Here is a 15,000-nt window from a genome sequence, read left to right on the forward strand (position 1 = left end):
TTAATTCAAGCCTTAATCATGGAAGTTTCATGTAAAAGGCTTGAAGGGCTTTTGGGTCCTATTTTAACTAGTGGCCATGATTCTACTAATCTGATTCATGCACCTGAGGTTTTTGCACAGACAACACAGTCCACTATGTTATCTAATAAACAAAATTATGTTACCAGTTTTATTACACAATTTGATGATGTGTCATTTGCACTTAGGGAAATATTAAATAACAACTGGGATTATATTTTACAAGACTCAGGTCTTAAGAAAACACTGGGTTTGAAACCCGTAGTTGTTTTTAAGAAAGGCATTTCCTTAAAGACATTATTTGAACTATCCCATGGTCAATACAAACATAAGAAGGGCATGTTTAAATGTGGTAGGTGCAAGTATTGTAAATATATTCAAACAGGGTCTTGTTTTTACATCAAAGGTTGTAGATATTTAATCCATGACAAGTATAATTGTGAATCCCAGGGCGTTGTTTATTTGGCTTCATGTCAGTCCTGCCCAGTCTTTTATCTGGGCAAGACTGAATGCCAACTTAAACAGTGCATATACGAGCACATTTATGCTATATCTAAGGGCACTGTTACTAATGCCCTGGCTAGACACATTAATGAATTTAATTCTCATAGATTTCAATTTACTGTAGTGCAACAAGTTATTCCTAACCCTAGGGGTGGTCCTTGGCAACTAAAACTAGAGGAACAGGAACTTATATGGCAACTGAGAACAAATGCTTACGTTCATCCTGGAATAAATGATGTTTCTTCCATTAAATGTTTACTCAGGTTAAAAGCCTTGAAACGTTAAATGATTTTTTGAATTAATACAGTTCATTTTAATTTTTATTTTTTAACTAAAATATTCAGTATGTTTTTTCTTAATAGTGCTGTCAGTTTAATATATAGTTTTTAATATAAATTATTAGGACATAATTGGTTAATTAATTGATTGACTTGATTATAAAATATGGCTGTTGGTTCTATGTAATTGTCTGAAGAAGTGCACTCATGAGAGGTGCATGAAAGCGCTTACAATAAATTTGTTGGGTGATTCGTGGACTTTGTCAGCGGTTTTACTTCTTAGTTCGTATACATTAAGATCTGTTATAATGTCAGGCTAATGTAAATAGTGCACATAGTTATTTAAGATGTTATGCATAAATACTATGGAATTCATTCAAATGTATTTGAAAAATAAAAACAAATTTTGTGAAAAAAAAAAAAGAAAACATGATCTCAATAGACTGGAGAAATGTTATAATAAAATTGCCAAGTTTGCTAACAACTCCACTTTCAGAACCCATCACTGTCAAGCTGTAAGGGAACTACAATGGCTAGAACTTCCCCAACTACTCAATTACCACCAACTAGTCATTGCCCACAATATTGTGCACTAAGCCATCTACTCACTCTATACAGAACAAATCGCCCCCTTTGCTCTACCAACAAATCACTCCTGTGTATATCCACAGCTAACAACACTGCTGGGAAAGCACTATTCTCTTATAAAATAGCTAGATCCTGGAATAACCTCCCTCCTGCTTTGATTTCTGCCTCTACTACTACTCTGTTCTAAAACTCTCTCAAATCTCACTTAATGAATACCTGGCTATGTCCATGTATTACTTAACTTTCACTGTGGCTACCACCATAGACTGTTTCCTTTCCCATTATACTTATTGTGTATATGCTACAGTCTCAAGAATCTTTCTCAGATGATGTTTCAAACATTATATAACTGCATGCTTTTATCAAAATTGATGTTTTACTGTATTTATGTCTCAAAATGTTGTACATATGATTGTATTCTTATCATGTGTTTAAATATTTTTGCTTATGTTAATTACTGTGAAGCTTTTCTCCCTGGGCCTCCACTGTAAATGGATATATGTCCAGTCGGACTATCCCAGTAAACAAATGTAAAATAAAATAAAATAAAATAAATAAATAAAATAAATATGGGCATGAGAGCAGAAGCCAAAGTAGCTCCAATTGCAGAAAAGCTCAAAGAGATCAGATTACGGTGTTTCTTGTACATGTGCAGAAAAGCAGAAGACAATCTGGTGAAGAAGATTTGGGATAGACAGCAATAAGATAAAAATAAATGAGGGCATCCAGCAAAGAGGTGGATGGATTGTGTGAGAGAAGATCTGTGTCAGGCAGGAGTGTCGAAGAAGGCAGGAGTGTGACATTGAATCGAGAGTGATGGAGACAGTTAACACGACACCCTGACCCCAAGTAGAAAATTGTATAAAGGGAGTTGATGATAGGCACAAGAGTCCATTTCCCTTCATTAATACATAGTTACAGGACTCTATACACTGTTCTTCAAAAAGCAGATCTGTGCACATGCACTCAGTACTGAATTAAGCAGCATACATGTCTATTTCTAAAGTGCATCTTATGGCATTAACTTATCTGGAATAGCTTGACATCTGTAGTGTTACTTCTTTGCACACAAGTTTCAGTTATATTTGAATTGATGCTTTCTTAAAATCACACCAAATTTCACAGTACAAAATAGTTGAACAGTCTGTACAATTTAACAAAAACACTGGCACATAAAATCTTGATGAAGACATGTTTTGTTTCAGTTTCTTATCAACATGATAAGGTTGCTATTTATCGATACCTCATAGAAGGGAAGATTTTATAAACATGTTGCTCAATCCAAATGCACCACCTTAAGAATTTTTTCATTAGATATAAGATGTTTATAGAATTGTACATTAAGATAAATAAAAAAGTTGCCTTCAAATGCAGAAACAACATAATTAAGCACATAAAAATGTTTAATCATTAGATAAATGTCATATCAAATTAAGAGTAGAAATGCTATGTGAATTATTTAATACAGTTTATATATTTTCTGAATTGTGTTAACATGAATATTTTAGTTTTTAGACACTGTAATCTATGTTTTGTTGTGCTCTTTTTTTCTTATTTAGTTTGATTGCTGTGGATATAACAGCTACTCAGACTGGTTCTCATCAAATGATACATTTTTGATTTTACCATGCGCCTGTTCAGATGAAGACATCAAGATAAATGAAAACTTTTGCAATATGACACTCAGTGAAATGGGAAATAAAACGGTAAGACTCTACAGCTATACATTCTTAACAAGTGAGTTTAAACGTCCTTGCTAATCATTTCCTCTCACTGTCATTCACTGTTAGCTTTCATTTTAAACATGCTTTTATACCTGGGTTGGATTCCATCTAGTAGAAATATGAGGCGTTGGATGAATTAAAATTTGTAATACTTCTGGTTAGCCTTGTTAATGAAGCATTTCTTGAAGCTAATCAAAAACAAAGTTGCAAGTCCTGTCAGTGTGTGATGCTTTTTTTTTCTTTTCTAACCTTTATTAAATTATCACTTAAGACATGGGCACACATATATTAATAGAAAAGAAAAAGACTACTATATTCACATGCCATATTTATGCATTATATGTTACATATATCCTTTCTTTCTTTTTAACAATTATTCACTCCAACATTGCATAATTGATCAATTTCTGCCTTCTCTTAAACTTCACTCCTCCTCCTGAACATTATTCTGCATATATTGTTCCTACAAATTTGTTTTATTTCTATGTAATTTGCGTTTTTCCTTTTCTGAAGATTTCATCTCTAGTTATTTTATCTTCTTTAAAATATTCAGTAGTTCAGTTATACTTGGTTTAGCTTTTGGTTTCCATTTTCTAGTAACCTTTTTTTTTTTTTTTTTTTTTTGTCGTCAGTAGCATCAAATTTAATAAGGCCTTATTATGTATAAAGAATTTCAATCCTGTGCCCCTGCTCAAAAGAATAAGTTCCTTAGTTACATCCATTTGCTCCCCCAACATTTCTTATAAAGTGCTCTGAAGGGAATTTATAAATTCTGCTGACTATTTCTACTCCCAAAAATCATGTTCACACTTACATTATCTTTGAAGTCTGCTTGGGTTATAGATGCCTATGCTGAAGTCCTAAACTTCCAAGCTGAAATCCTAAACTTTCTGGACTTGTTTTGCATTTGTAGGAACCATACAGTTGCCCCCACATTTGTAAAGTTCCTTTCCAGTCTGTCTTCCCTATCTTTTCTAACTTCCTCTGACTGATTCTTTATAGTTACCATGCAGTATTTTGTTTGCCGTACTAATTATCCATTTTTAACAGCAGCTTCTGTTCTAGACTTGACTAAAAGCTCTACCAGAGCTGGTCTTTTACTATTAGTACTTTCTTTTTTCCTGTACTCTGATACTCAGTAAGAGATCCTCATCAGATTGGAGTATGGTAATACTGCATGGATTTTGCGTTATTTTTTACTTGTTTTGTTAACCAGTTAACTGAATTTAAGTACTCTTTTCACCCATGTCCCAGACTACTAGTGAAATAGTTTGTAACACAGCATCCTACAAGAAGATACTATGACAGCGAGGAGGCTATAAAGCCATGACAAATTATTTTTAAGTTAGAGTTGTTGCCAATATTCTGCATTTATGTTCAAAATACATGTAAGTGAAAAGGATTAAATGTCTAAAGTGTTTCACAACACTTATACAACAGAACTGTTGCAGCAAAGATTTCATGAATATTTTATCTGTCTGTTCATCTATCTGTATCTATCTATCTAATCTATCTATCTATCTATCTATCTATCTATCTATCTATCTATCTATCTATCTATCTAATCTATCTATCTATCTATCTATCTATCTATCTATCTATCTATCTATCTATCTGTCTATCTTTCTATCTGTCTATCTCTGTCTCTATTTATCTCTGCACAGCAGCAGTGCAGAGAAGGACCAAGATAATTCAGAGAACAGAGGAATTAATTTGAAAAAATGCAGAACCATGTAGCAGTACATTAATAAACTCAACAACAAATCAGTGGTAGCTAGTAATTCTGCCCATCATTATTTGGTGCTAAAATTCACTAAACACTCCAAGAAGAGTCTCATTAGACACTAGAATCAATTTTCTTTTCACATCCACTTTGCAGCTAAACAAACTGCTAGCATTCACCTTTTTGATCAAATCCCATTTCATAGTCAAGGCTACAGCTGCATTTTACACACTTGTGACCCGAACAGGAAATACTACACTAAGTTTTGAAGTATGCATCCATTTACTGTGCTAGAACCATTTTTTTCCAGAATGACAATCAGTGGGAAAGAGTTATTTCCCTCTTGCTCCATTTTTTCTGTTGCAAAATTTACCAAGAAGCAATTAAAATTAGTGTCAGGTTATTTCTTTAGAGTCTAAGTACTAAACAAATATACTTATAAGTAATAATCTCTTTATTATTTTTAATTTGCATTTACAGACCTTTATGAATCTATCTGATTCTACCACAGGACAAAATAATGCATGAACCTACAGGCATTCAGTCTAAGAAAAATGCATTTTTCTCCATCCTATTCTGCTGAACATAATGTAAAGCTGAAGTGAACAAAAGCTTCTGAAACTGATTCAGTGGAACAGGAAAAGCTTTCAAAAACTCAGAGCTAGGAAGGGATTGCATTGCTTCACATGGGTGGATATCATCTCTGGTCATTCCATTTGGCATGATTAAATACATGTCTTTTTATTAGTTAAAGTTGTTTATTCAACACAATGTTGATAGCAAAGTTGTATTGGTCTGCCAGGCAAATGATGGTAGAAGAATTTATGACAACTTGTAAGTCAAGAATAGTATTAGCTCAATTTGTGACATAGTATGAAACATGGCAAACTTAATGGCAGCTGACAGGTGGGAAAGTGATGTACTGTGGAAGGGTGACACCATGTCGATAGTGATTTTTAGTCTACATTCAAAAGAAGACTGCAATTTGCTAAGGCAATTAAGTAGTGTAGGGGTAGAAAACTAAATGTAGACTGGCATTCCTTGCAGTTTTTAAACTGTGCTTACTGTGGGGCACATATCTGTTTATGAATGCTAAGTTGGTGAGGACTGATTTGAAAGTGTTATCTCAAAGAATTGATACTGTGATTGAAGAAATGGAACAGCTTGGTCACTCTAAAATGGTAGAACCCTTATGCTCAGTGGAGGTAAGGAATGAGTGGGAAAAACAGATTGATAATGACTGAAAAGGAGTTATGTACATTTGTTCACTGTTTGACATTAAATAGCCTGAAAGGGCATTTCTGGCTGTCTGCCAGGATGGTTCACACATTTGAGCTGACTCTGAGTACATGTAATTAAATGGAATCAGATATACAGGGGGAAAAAAAACTTCTTTTCTGCCACTTAAAACATTACAAATGTTTATCCACATGCTAAAATGTTGTTTCAGCAGCTTATATGTTATTTATGGCATACACATTATTTATGACATGGGGCCTATAACCTCACAAATATTTCAAGTTGGTGATCTTCAATATATGTAGTTTCTAGACTCAGAAATACATGAGGTTACCAGGGAAGACTGCATAAGTGTTTCTTGCTGCTATTTAAATTATTACTGTTGTAAATGTATTATTTTACACTTTATAAACAGTAAAGATGCATTGATGATGTTTGTTAATGGTGATTTGAGCCTTTCTGACAAAGTGTTTGCTCCGTTTTTTGGAGGATGCTAGAAAGTCCAGGCAACATGGTTGCTTGACCCCACAGCCCTGAAAACAGGCTGAGAAAACAAGAAATTAAAATGGTTCCCACAGGAGAAATAAGAGAAAAAATAGTCTAATGGAACAGGACCAGATAAAAAAAAAACAGCTGGAAGTATTTAAAGTTACCTCAGGGCAGAAAAAAAATCCAAATTGTTTCAGAAAATGATGGAGTAGCTGAAGATGTAATAGTCATGAAGCAAACAATCAGCAGCCAGCACAAGGAAGATGAGATAATAAAAGGAAAAAAATAGAGAACATTGAAAAGAGAGATATGCTCTGAGGGTCGAGCTATTCCTAATTTTTGTGGGATCATTCTTCAGTAGTTTAAAGGCATCTATGAATCTCTAAATGGTGTTAAATATTTTTCATTTTTGTAATTTTTAGTCAGGTAATGTGAAGTGTTTATTCCATTGAGTACTATGAGCAATACCTCATTTTATGTCCTCTTAAGAAATAAATTTTGTTGAGTACCTTTAAAGGTAAACAATGAGTACAGTTAAATTATTCCTGATATTTGATAGAGCTGTATGTGTTCACAAATTCTCTTTATGTGTTGTTTCAGCCTATTACTAAAGGACATGTTGATTTTTTTTTTATTTTAAAGATGCTAAAATTTGATTTTTTTTCTTTCAAATCCAGTTCTAATGAAAAGAAAAATGAAAGCAGAAGATTCATTCAGATTTGTGTGGTGTTTTATATTAGCAGAAGATTGTGCCACTGTTATCATTAGTTACAGAATATCCTAATTTATTTGCATCATTTATATGTATTTTAGCATTTATTGCAACCAGATTATTTCAGGTAAAAATGTCTAGTTTAGTGTAACTTTTTTATATATGTGGTCTTATTCTGAACATAAGTATGTTAAAGTAATCAGTAAACTGTTTTAAATGTAATTAAGCTATAAAGTAATTATTTAAAATTTTATTTTTACAAAATTAGCATTTGCATCATTGCTTGGGTAGGAGTTATTCTCCACTGCACTTCATGTAAACCCATTCAGAGTTTTGTTTAAAATCCTTTTTTTAAATTAATGATAATACTGATTAGAGGTGCTAGAATGGAATTCCTGAGATGTTAATGCAGATTTGCAAAATGGCAGGAAAATATGATAACTAATGATACAGGGGCTCTAGATATAAATAGAGGTAATAGTGATCCAAGCTGATTATGGAGGGGGCTGTAGTAGTTAAACACTGCATCCTATGACAAGGAGGCTTTGACATAATTGTCTAATATCAAGTAATATTTATAGCTGAAAAAGCTGGTAATCTTTGGATAACCCCCCAATATACTCCACTGCCTTAGGGGGTATGGGACAAGTGTGAGGTGGGGATGGGGGCTCTTTCACAGAGCCCTAGCCCAGTTTTTTAGAAATATGTCTCAAACCACTTTTGAACAACTGCAGGTCATGCAAGTTCCTTCAACTGATATCAGATCTTCAGGTTATACCAACTAGTTTGTTTTGTACTTTGGATACAATGTCTCTTTATACCGACATACCTCATCAGCTGGCTTAGAAGCTATTAAATTCTGGCTGGACTCTTCTGACTTGTACACATTTGAATTTAATTACATTATGTAGAATGGGTGTGCCTTCATTGAAGGTTGGGCGTCGAGCTGGCACCTCTGCACCATAAAAATCTACTGCCAATCATTAGCGGACCGGAGTTCCATTGTGGCGACCCCTAAACAGGAGAAGCCGAAAGACGAACAACATTGTTCAACTGCTGGAAGTAGCATTAACAAAGAATGTCTTTTTATACTGGATTGTTTACAGTCAAAAAGCACAGTAATGGGGGCTTCTTTTGCCCCATATATGCTGATTTATTTATGGAGTATTTTGAACAGCAATTTATTTATTTATAATGTCAGCACTAATTTTATTTTGGATCAAGTCAGTAAGTGGCACCAGTACTGAATGATTGCTAGATGATCTGCCATGGCCTCAGCAATAATCTAGCTACCTTCCTGGACTATATTAACAAAACTGGGTTTCAGATCCAGTTCACTCTCTGAATAGAATTCTTTATGGTAGATATTTTGGAGGTAAATGTGAGTCATCCCTGGGATAGGACTATACATGTATACTTTTACATGAAACTTAAAAAAAATCCTTATTATTGGCATGTATATGTCATCCCTTATATATATGATTCAAAGCATACCCAAATCTCAGTTCATGATTTTAAATGGGCCTACTATAGGTGCCAGAGTCCCAGGTGCTTTAAAATTAGTTTCTTATAGCCAGGGCCATAGGTATTTTGTAGCTCACATGGCCAGTGAGTCATGCTCAAACTTGACTATGTTTGATTAAGGTGCATCAGCTGTGTAGAGTGAATGTATCTGGCACACCTTACCTGAACAAAGTAACCAAATTTATGTAAGGTTAGTGTGGCAGCTGGCTGGTGGTGGAAAGGGATTGGAGTATAGTCTGTGGATTCAGGCAGCAAAAGGAAGTAAGATTTATTTCTTAGAAAGGGGAGTTTTAGGGTTAGAGTGTGATCAGGTACTCTAGATTTATAAAGTGGGAATGAAGTTTTAGGTTTAGGGAGTGGCAGGAGAGTTTTAGGGTTAGAGACCAAGAGGAGGCTTTTAGGGTTAGGGATCAACTGTGACTTTAGGATTAGGGAGGGGAGTACTATGGTTAAGGTTAGAGACTGAGATGGAGTTTTAGGGTTAGAGTTAGGGTTCTGGTAGGGCTATGTAGTTTGGCAGGGTCAGGTGGTAGAAGGACTGAGTAATTAACTAGTATTGAGCAGGTGGGAGATGGGGCACTTTTCATTTAGAGCAAGTGGCTGTGAGCAAGTGTGTTGTGAGCTACTAGCATGCAAACACTTGCAGCAGACCCATCTTAAACACAAATATTCCTCTGAATAAGAGTATATTTCACTGTCTAAGGACCATTACAATATATTTCAGCATAGGGAATATAACAGTTCATAGGCAGTAAAGGCAAAGACTGCTTACTGACATATCTAGACAGCGTAAGTATTTTTATTTTGTTTTTGTTTACTAGGTTTGTCCAATTGGGTTTAGTCAAAAACCCTTTTCAGAGGAGGCCTAGGAAGAAAAGAGCCAACATATTACAAACATTTTAAACAGACATTCAGTAATATACATTAATAGACAAATAAAATAAATTAATAATTACACATACATTTTCTAATTAGATGACATCCATATGAAAGCAGAAGCAGGTACTATAGTATAAAAGATGCTTATGCATTAGTAGATGACCAGTGAGTACCTGAAGAACTGTATTAGTGGGTTTGTCACAATAGATCATGTGCTTAGAAATTTACTTAACATAGAGATGATGGATGTAAGTTAGGGCAGACAAAGTTAATATTGTGATTAAGGTGTGGGTTGTAAAGCAGTCACAGAAATTATATATGTGGCTATTATAAGGTTTGTATTAGAAGTACAAAGGTGGGGTGAGCAGTGTTACAAAACAAGTATATAGCTGGGAGATACTAATAAAGCTATTCAGTGTGGTGAAGATTGGTTGTGGGACATAGGATTTTGAATGAAGAGAAATAGTTTGATGATATGGTAAGATGAAGGTAACAGTGGCATTTGTCCAGAAGCTGTACAGGAGCAGGTCCATTGATTTGATAGGTGACGGTTTAGTTGTATTTTAAATAAGTTTGCATTCTGAATGGATTTCAGAGGTAGTGGGATGTAGTTCTACAGTTTAACTACACTATTTGAATATAGAGCGTCACCTGTAGTATTATATGATGAGCAGTATCAAGGGGAGTCACTATACACCTAGATTTATAACCATGTATTGGAACAACATCCATAAAGTCAGATGTGTAATAGAGGCATATTGACCTGTTCTGTTAAAGGATGAGTTTCTGAGTTTTATTTAGTAGATGCTTGCACATTTACATATGCTAGTGGAAGGAATCTGTCTTTTAGGAAAACATAAATATGATGATTTCCATACTGAAACAACATTTATTCCATCAGTCTTCTTGGAAGGTTTTGCTCCTTGTGGTAAATGTAGTGTTTACCTATATGTCCAGAAAATACTGTTTATACCAAAAGTACTCACAAGTGCTATGATATACAATGTCTTATAATGGGTCTACTTCATAAACCCGAAAAGCTCACTTACCTGACTTTCATAAGATCGAGCTGAGAAAACTAAAACTCCAAAAGACCAACCTCTCGGAACACCGACGTATCACTACAATTAAGTAACTGTTTGGCCGACCCAGCAAACAAACCAAAATGGAATTAAAGAAAACCCACCAACATGAGGGGCTTCACCCCTCACACCCCCATATGTGAGGGGAAATGCCACCCCCACCCCCAACTAAATACACCAAGTCTGACATCACACTACCGTGGAGGTAAGGGGCAAAGGTCAACATGCTGGCCAAGCGGTTACTTACCTGTAGTGAAACATTGGTGTTCTGATCTGTCATTCTTTTAGAGTTTAAGTTTTCTCAGCTCAATCTTATGAAAGTTCAGCAAGTGAGCTTTTGGTTTTCTGAAGGGGGCCTCTTATAACATACTGATTAGGCAGTTTTATTAGTAACTTGCATGTGTAGAGCATTTTACATTGGACAAACTACTTGTCCATTCAGAAACAGGATTACAGAGCATTTCAGTGATATTAGATATAAGAAATCTTCAAATGCTTTATTCAGACATACAACTTTATACTGTTGACTTTATATTCACAGGTACTGATAGATATATTATCAAACAAGTAGAGGTACATACTCTACTTGAGTGCTTAAACAAAAGAGAAAACATGGATCATTAATACAGAGGCATTATTTGGTACAGATTGGTTTAGCATACACATACATACATCAAACTGATTGGCCACCTAAATATGGCATTCCACCCTATCAACATTAAAAGATTATCATCTAGTCAGAATCAATGATTGACACTGCAGATTTGAAGGGTCTACTTCTAATTTTCGAAGTTTCAAAACTTTGAATTTCTTATGATCAAGACCATAATATTGAAGTTTTGAAACTTCAACTAATTTAAATGGAGATCACCATCAGTGCAGAATGGTATATTTGCCATTTTGCTTGCTGTAGTGTGATCTTGGAATTGGTATATTTAATTAGCAGGGGGTATGGGGGGTGCAGGGGGACATCCCCCCCTGCAAAAATGTAAAAAAAAAAAAAAAAAGATTTAAAAAAAAAAATTTTTAATTTACATTTTGAAGTATTAAAACTTTGATCTTATGGTCTTGACTATGAGAAATTTGAAGTTTTGAAACTTTGAAATTTAGAAGTAGACCCAGATTTGAATGCAGACAAAAGCCCTTTGACAAAACTATGTATATGTATAATGCACATCTAAAATGTTAAGTGATCTAAAGAAATGATTAAAAGACAAAAGGCCTCATCTATTTGAAAATAAAGCTTTTTGAGGATAGCAACTGGGTTTAGTGTTAATTTGGATGCATTGGGGCGTATCATCATTATAGATCTAGAAGTCAGAATCACAGGAAGATTACTGCTTATGACCACACCTGCTGTACATAGCACAAAGCAGCAAGTCTTCACTGATTTTATTGGTTTTCAGTGATGGAATGAACTATAAGGTCCACAGCAGTTTAGTGTACAGATGTGGACTTGTAAGGTGAAATACATTGGTTTTGGAATACGATTTAGCTCAGGAGAAGGAGAGCCAGGGACTGCATTTATTCACCCAGAAACCACAATAGCAACCCAGTACTGACCATGGATTCCAACCCAAGACAGACAACTACAGAGAACAAAAAAACACATGAGGAGCACCAGGCAAGTGGTCTCATTGATACAGTACTGCATAAAACACCCCAAATGGGACAGACCAGATGTACAGAAAATGATCACAAAAGTGAAAACCTCACCAGAAGGAACCAGAATAACACCAAAATGGAACTCTGCAATGTGGAAAAACTGCTGAAAAAGCTAAGTCTGTAGTAGGAAGAGGTATACGTAATCATGAGTTTAGAATCAGAAGAATACCAAAATGAGCCTGAGGATCTCCAAGGTCCCACTGTGGCACAAACTGGACCCAGGACTGGCTGAAACTTGGAACAACACACTTAATGAAGTAGGACTGAAACTATCTGAGATTCTAATAAGGCACAAGGACTAACGCAAACATGTCAAGAATCACATTGATAGAATTAATATGGAAATAAACAGCAAGGAAAAAAAGAGCAGGGGTCTTGAAACAATAATTCAGAGAGCATACAAACATGAACACCACAAAGCAGAAGAAGATGAAGAAACTAAAAAAGGACAGATGTGACTACTTGGCCTGGAAAATGCCACTACCAGAAATGAAGGATTTAATCAGCTGGGAAGAACAAATGACACCCCCCTCCAACTGAGGGACAGCACCAGAAGGAAGAAGACAGGAAGGGTGACCTGAAGACCAATCCAACAAACATACAGCAAGGGAAAGAAGAAAAAACAAGCACCAAAAAGAGGACCCATCTAATCAAGAGGATTAATAAGAGCCACAGTGAGGAACACTAAACCATCAAAAGACTTTCATCAGCCATGATAAACCCCTGCAGTAACAGGACCTTCAGTGGGACTGCCATGGAGGGTCACTGTGTCATCTTTGAGAAAGGAAGAACACCTCTGAAAATCCATTCTCATAAGAATACAGAATATCGCTTCCAATGAGGTATACAAAAAAATGAAAAAAAAAACACATACCAAAGGAAACCCAAATAAGGAAGAAGACAATGCCCAATAATGAGGTTATAATCTGGAAAAACTTCTATGGAGGAGGTAAATGTCCTCAATAAATGATTAACATTTATCTCACACTACAGAAGCAACCTCGTGGATACTATCATTAAACTTAATGCACTGCAGGAAGTTTAACCTGATTTTTTTTTCTGTGACAATGAAGAAGAAAGAAGTTAGAACAATGAACATTCAGTAAGTGAAACAAAGGCCATCCTAAACATCCACCTAAAGCAAAATGTGATAGTGACAACATAACACTCTTAAACATATAACACTCTTAAACAAACGCAGCTGAAAGAAATTTTACAACCTAAACAAGGAAGAAATCTAAGCCCTGAAAATGCTCAGTGCAGACAAAAATGTAAGGATAATGAAAGCAGAGAAGGGCTGAGATATTGCCATCACAAATGCCATTAAGTACAGCAAAACTCGAAATTCTTGCAGCCAGGGAGTTCTATGAAACCTTAGGAACCAAAGAAATAAATCATACATTTGAACACCTCAATAAAAAAAACTTAGCATACACAAACAGGGTCTAATCTGTAGCAAGCTACTAGATGTCCTGATTGTCTCACATTCCAGACTGTCCAGATTCTTTGGGACACCAAAGCCACACAGAAACCTTGATAACCAATCGTAAAGACCAATGGTGTCAAAAAGCATCTCAGCCATGTAATCACTCTTTGTCTATTTAGAGTACATCATAAAACCCCTTGCAAAAAGAGACTCATCTTAGATCCTGGAAATAACAGACTTTTTCAAGAAAATGAAAGGATCAGTCATCACAGAAAAAAAGATGTATTTTTGGCCACCATAGATGTTGAAGGCTTATATACAGTATTCCCACATGACTATAGCATACAAGCAGTAAGGCAGGCACCAGCACTTAACTGCTAGAAGAAATGACCCTCATCAAAAAAGTCATAAAACAACTTCTGGAAAATAACTACTTTGGATTCCATAGCAAATTTCACAGACAGTCTAGAGGGATAGCAATGGTTGCAGAAATGAAACACAGACTAGCAAACACTGGACTGGCAAATGAGTGAATGAGAATGTGTTCCAATTCAAATTCATCTGCCAAAAGAAATGTTACTACAGATTTATAGATGATATCTTCATTGCATGGTATGGCAGCATGGAGAATCAGAATGGATTCATCAACTTCATCAAAAATTCCACTAGCTTCCTCAAATCTGCCACCATCTACAGCCATAATAGAGTATAACTCATTGATCTTACCATCTATAAAACTGAGGATAACGAGGACTGTAATGATCTGTACTCAAAGCCAATGAGAGTAAACCCTCTGCTACACACCTCAAGCATATACCCTTATCAGAATAAAATGTATATAAAGAAATCACAAAGAATAATATAGCCAGGATAACAAAAGAGGTGGGCAAATTCCTGGACAACCAACAAGAAATTACCAGCAAAAGTTCAACACCATTTTTAAACAAATATGGGAGCTGAAATTGAACAATGACAGGACCATCTTAGATCCACAGATGAGGGAACTAGCAACATTTGTGAGCCTTTATGCAGATCACATTAAGGACAGAATGAAAATGAGCATGATAAGGGCCAGATGGAGCATAAGCACTACTAATGGACCACTGAGCAAATACTGGATCCTGAGCAGTCCTTTATTAATAAAAAGTC

The 15,000-nt window shown here is 35.3% G+C and overlaps 1 protein-coding gene across 1 annotated transcript in view; it reads left to right on the top strand.

Annotated features, from left to right (window-relative positions):
- Nucleotides 1–15,000, top strand: part of TSPAN19 (tetraspanin 19) — a 188,696-nt gene that overhangs the window by 73,675 nt on the left and 100,021 nt on the right. Inside the window, exon 2 of the mRNA XM_044087132.1 lies at nucleotides 2,948–3,094. Within this exon, the coding sequence (XP_043943067.1) occupies nucleotides 2,948–3,094 (147 nt within the window). The remainder of the gene's footprint in view (nucleotides 1–2,947; nucleotides 3,095–15,000) is intronic.

The sequence above is a fragment of the Protopterus annectens genome, chromosome 11.part0 (assembly GCF_019279795.1).
Source record: "Protopterus annectens isolate FY-2018-M chromosome 11.part0, PAN1.0, whole genome shotgun sequence".
Lineage (NCBI taxonomy): Eukaryota > Metazoa > Chordata > Ceratodontiformes > Protopteridae > Protopterus > Protopterus annectens.